A 4331-nucleotide genomic window follows, 5' to 3' on the forward strand; every position below is an offset into this window, starting at 1 on the left:
GTGAATGATTCACCTCTGATTTTTCTTCGATGCTCTCCGTTATTCGCAGTCAGGTTCAGGCAATTATAGTTAACAGGTTAACTTCGAAGATGGACATGCCTCGGTCCATTTCAAGCATATTTTAATGAAAAAGATTCATGGTTCGGACAGTGACCATATCTTAGCATCTTTGCCTTATAATATATCTTTGGCCAAAGAAATGGTATACGGAACCCTTAATGAGGTCCACACTGTTCAAGTGTCTCGGCTTTGGCAGGAAATTAACTTAAGAGTTTTCCACAAAGTGCTGTACAAATGCGCTCTAATGAACAAACATGCTGATGTCACTCGCTAGGCCTGTAGCAATTTTTCGTAAATATCACAATGCCAGGGTGGAATTTCTCTGTGGTGTCACCATATAGCGACTCGATCGGTACCGCTGACTCGTGCTGCGTTTTCAAGTTTGTTTGCATCTCACAACTGTTTTTCCGAATATCTCGGTTCGAGTAATTTTGCTAAATATTTCAGGAGGAAATTATGCGGATATTACTACGAAAGTGAATGAAACACGGTTATTTACAGGGGGTAATGGTGGAGTATCAGAATATTATGGTTCGGTTGCTTCAAGAAGCTTGGTGTCTTATGAGGCAGCACTGCGTATTGTGTCAAGGGTGTGAGTATTATTAACCGCTGAACACATTTTGCCTGGTTTGCTCACCACGTTAGTGGACGGCCAGAAGGTATTCTCGGACGTGCTTCGTCAGGCGCGAACGAAAAGCATCGAAAACCAGCGCTGCAGCCAACTCTACAGAGAAGTGCCGGATAACCTGATGTGCACCGTAACGGACTACGGCTTTCCTTGCAGGGTGAGTGCGTTAGAGCACGTGCTGAACACTGAATCTTGGTATAATCGACGTTTCATAGCGATATTGCCCAACAGTTGAAAGTCTGCTTCCCGAGCCTTTGAGATGAAACGCGCGTCAGAGCTTTTTTACATGGTGCTTCTACGTAGTCTGACAGCCCGTCACTTCGAGCCGCTTCATCTCCAGCGTACGTCATTTTTACGCGATCTCGATATAACACATACTTAAATGTATGACTCCCATGACCATATTCTTACTTGCCTTTCCAGCACCGACTGCGGCTCCCGCATGCATAACTGAGCTTTTCTTTCTAGTCGCGAGGCCCGTTTCCGAGCATTGAACTTTACTTCTACACCCCACCGTCTCACCCGCGGTACCCGGCAGGGTGCCATTCATTCACCCACCCTTTTTAATATCGCCATGGCTTCTCTCGTGGTTCAGTTATCGTCTATTCCCGATCTTCAGCACTTTTATTGCGAAAGCAATACTACTCTAGGTTTCGATCCTTCAGCGTAGCGCGGCCGGAAGCCACATCTTACCCACTTGACGCTGTGACGTCACACCCCACGTGACGTCACTAGGGTGAGAGCTGGGCTACCAACTCAAGCGATCGGCAGGAGCTGCCAACTTGGGGCTCTTGTTTCACATGGGACGGTTATGTCAGAATCAGTCTGCTAGGACCCTGGCATTCACGTTACCCCTATAGGCCACTAAGGCACGTTCATATGGCTCGGTTAAAGCGGGGCTTACTATGTGGGCTGAGGAAGAAGAAAAAAGAGAAGAAGCAGAATGCTCAGTCACCCGCAGCTAATGCTTTCGCTCAATATTTGGTTCAGCAGCGTTGAACCCTTGTAATTTTTTTTTTACGCCGACGACATCACAGTGTTGCTCGCGCGGATCTCCTGGTCACGTTCAAGACTACATTCAGCAGGAATTGGATATCATTTCTTCCTTTCTTGACCTTGCAGGCCTGTCTCCCGCGCCAGAGAAGTCAGAACTCTTACTTTTGACTCACTCTGCCTATCAACGAGCTCACAACTCATTGATCTCTCTTACCTTGGGCGTCTCCCCAATCCCCAAAGTTTCTCAATGTCGCGTTCTTGGCATGCCTCTGCATGCCGCCAAAAATGTCCGGGCTCTCCATGCGGCTGTTGCCACCTGTCAGTCTTCCACCCATTTACTTCGCCGAGTTGTGAGACGGTTCTCTGGCCAGAGGGAAGCTCACGTCTGTCGACTGGCTCAAACGCTGGCTGCTAACAAATTCCTTTACTTCATACCATATATTTCATTCACCCAGAGTCAGCTAGACACACTTGCAACAGCTCTTCACGGCCTTTATAAAGTTGCTCTTCGTCTTCCCATAACCACTTCCACCGATAACCTTAATACCACCGGGCTCTTTCATCCTCTTCGCAGTCTCCTTTCCCTTTACCGCGACCGACAGGTAGCTCGCCTCTCCGGCACAGTTCATGCTTCCCCCATCCAGTCAGTACCTCTGTCTGTTTTGTCAGAAGCTGGACAAAAGTCTTGTGCCGCTTTCTTGTTGCAGGTGACGAAATGCCTGGTCTGATTTGTGGGCTACCTCATGAGGTTAGGTTGAAGCCTCGTGAGGTTGCCCACCCCTGATAAGGACACCATTAAAATGTAGTGAAGCCAAATTACAAAAACAAAAAAAAGGATGCGTTGTGAAATTAACTTTCAAGGCATGTAGTTTTCATAACAACGCTGTCTAAAAACGGTCGTTTTCTAAAAGTGCGGGGCTTCTACAGCTCACAGTATACAGACTTTGCGTTTTTGAACTTTTCATGGCTTATGGTCGGCACGTCTTGCGGAGAGTGGCGGAGTACTGTCTCGCTTGTCACGAGAATTGAAAATCTGGCCAAATCTGGCCTTTAAAAACTAGCTAATCAAACTTGCTGGCGTGATGTCGCTGAGAGAGCTTCGTACTTTGTTATGTTCTGGAGAAGCCGCCACAGTTACTGGAGTTTTCATTGCTGTTGAAACTCTATAGGTTCTTGAAACTCTATAGCGAATAAACATAAAACAGAAAGACTAACCATAGACCACTATTTGAAATTCTAGTCTTACCGCAGTCTGAATCATCATCGAAGGTGAAGCTGCAGCTCGTGAAGTTCTTTTCTGACTTTTTGCTCACTCTCATAAAATAAAATCCTCCATAGATGCAGCATAATCGCGCGAATGACGTGCGCTGGACGCCGTCATTTGCTCGACGCCGTCATAGTAGAGTCTCTATAGTCATAGCGTGTCCTGAGGCGAGCTATGACGTGAGTTCGACGCCATTTTTGTTGGCATTTTGAGACCACCCCTTTCCGAATAATTATTCCTTCTGCATCGCATACCGTCGAAAAAACGGTAACCGAACAAGTAACCGAAAGTATGGTTGTTATATACTAGCTGCCTAGATGGAGCTATACGTGTTCCAACACGCAGAAATTTCAGTTTGGCGACGCGTCAAAAATTATGCCTAGAAATTCAAATAGTGAGAGTGCACGTTGAAGTAAGCCTTCGTTTTTTATCTTTATTCGCCAGAGTTTCAAGAACCCATGCTAAGGTTTCAACAACAAGGAAATCTCCTGTACCTGTGGTGGTTAAAGTAAGCCATGTGTTTTTATTCGCTAGAGTTTCAAGGACCTATGCTATATAGTGCAAGCCGGTACGAGAAGGAGAATTACGCGGCAAGTTGAAAATTTCGTTTTGAAAAAAAAAAAAAACGCACATTTTTAACCAGTAGTCATTAGCGATCACATTGCGCTCTATATGATCAGTTTTTTAAGCTCGTCATATATTTTGGTTAATAGACCTAGGAACCATTGTCGCTTTTTTTTTTCTTTTTACGTCATGTAGGAAGACCAAGGTGGGCCCCTCGTGCGTCGCGTCAACGGTGTCTGGGTTCTGGAAGGACTCTACAGCATGGCACTGGGAACATGCAGTGACCCGAAGTCCCCCAGGCTTTACACGAAGGTCTCACGCTTTGTCGACCAGATAAACAAGTACCGCCAGCTCGAGTCTAGGGAGGAACTCGACAGCTTCTGCAAAAACTGACGCCTTGCCGCTATGCTGTGGTGGAGACTGTCTAATCATCTCGCGTCCTCTTGATACGGCAGCTGTTATAAAGTCTTCTGGGGAATAAAACGACTGTTGTACATGCCCTGTTGTGTTAAGTTTATACCCTTCAGGTTAGCCGTTACTCTCTTTTAGGCAGACGCATCAAAATGAATCTAGCTTATATTTGTGGTCCCGGCCTTCGCCGCGAAACGCACGCGACATCGGTCTCCATATGTCAAGAGCTCACTGAGTGGATACACTCAAGACAATACCTACACCGCCACTATAACAAGCCCATTGAATTTTGCTCGTGCTTGCAGGCGCTGCCTTCTCGGGCTTCAGCTTTGAGGCAGAAAGGTTAGATCATAATTCCAGCCGTCTAGGACTCTTCGATTCCGCGAGTTATAGACACTCTGCCCCTAC

At 46.4% G+C, this 4331-nt stretch overlaps 1 protein-coding gene across 1 annotated transcript; it reads left to right on the forward strand.

Moving 5' to 3' along the window:
- Window positions 1-682: 682 nt before the first annotated feature.
- LOC146207406 (tryptase-like) lies at window positions 683-4011 on the forward strand. Its single transcript, XM_084587156.1, has 2 exons — window positions 683-845; window positions 3708-4011. The coding sequence occupies exons 1-2, from the start codon at window positions 810-812 to the stop codon at window positions 3903-3905; spliced, it is 234 nt and encodes a 77-aa protein (XP_084443282.1). The 5' UTR covers window positions 683-809; the 3' UTR covers window positions 3906-4011.
- Window positions 4012-4331: the final 320 nt, after the last annotated feature.

This window comes from Amblyomma maculatum, chromosome 1, assembly GCF_055883805.1.
Source record: "Amblyomma maculatum isolate TAMU_Amacu chromosome 1, ASM5588380v1, whole genome shotgun sequence".
NCBI lineage: Eukaryota > Metazoa > Arthropoda > Arachnida > Ixodida > Ixodidae > Amblyomma > Amblyomma maculatum.

Excerpts from the sequence above, each read along its gene's own strand:
- LOC146207406 (XM_084587156.1), top strand. The coding sequence starts at position 810 with ATGTGCACCGTAACGGACTACGGCTTTCCTTGCAGG. Across the intron at positions 846-3,707 it reads ACTACGGCTTTCCTTGCAGG|GAAGACCAAGGTGGGCCCCT; the intron begins GTGAGTGCGTTA and ends TACGTCATGTAG.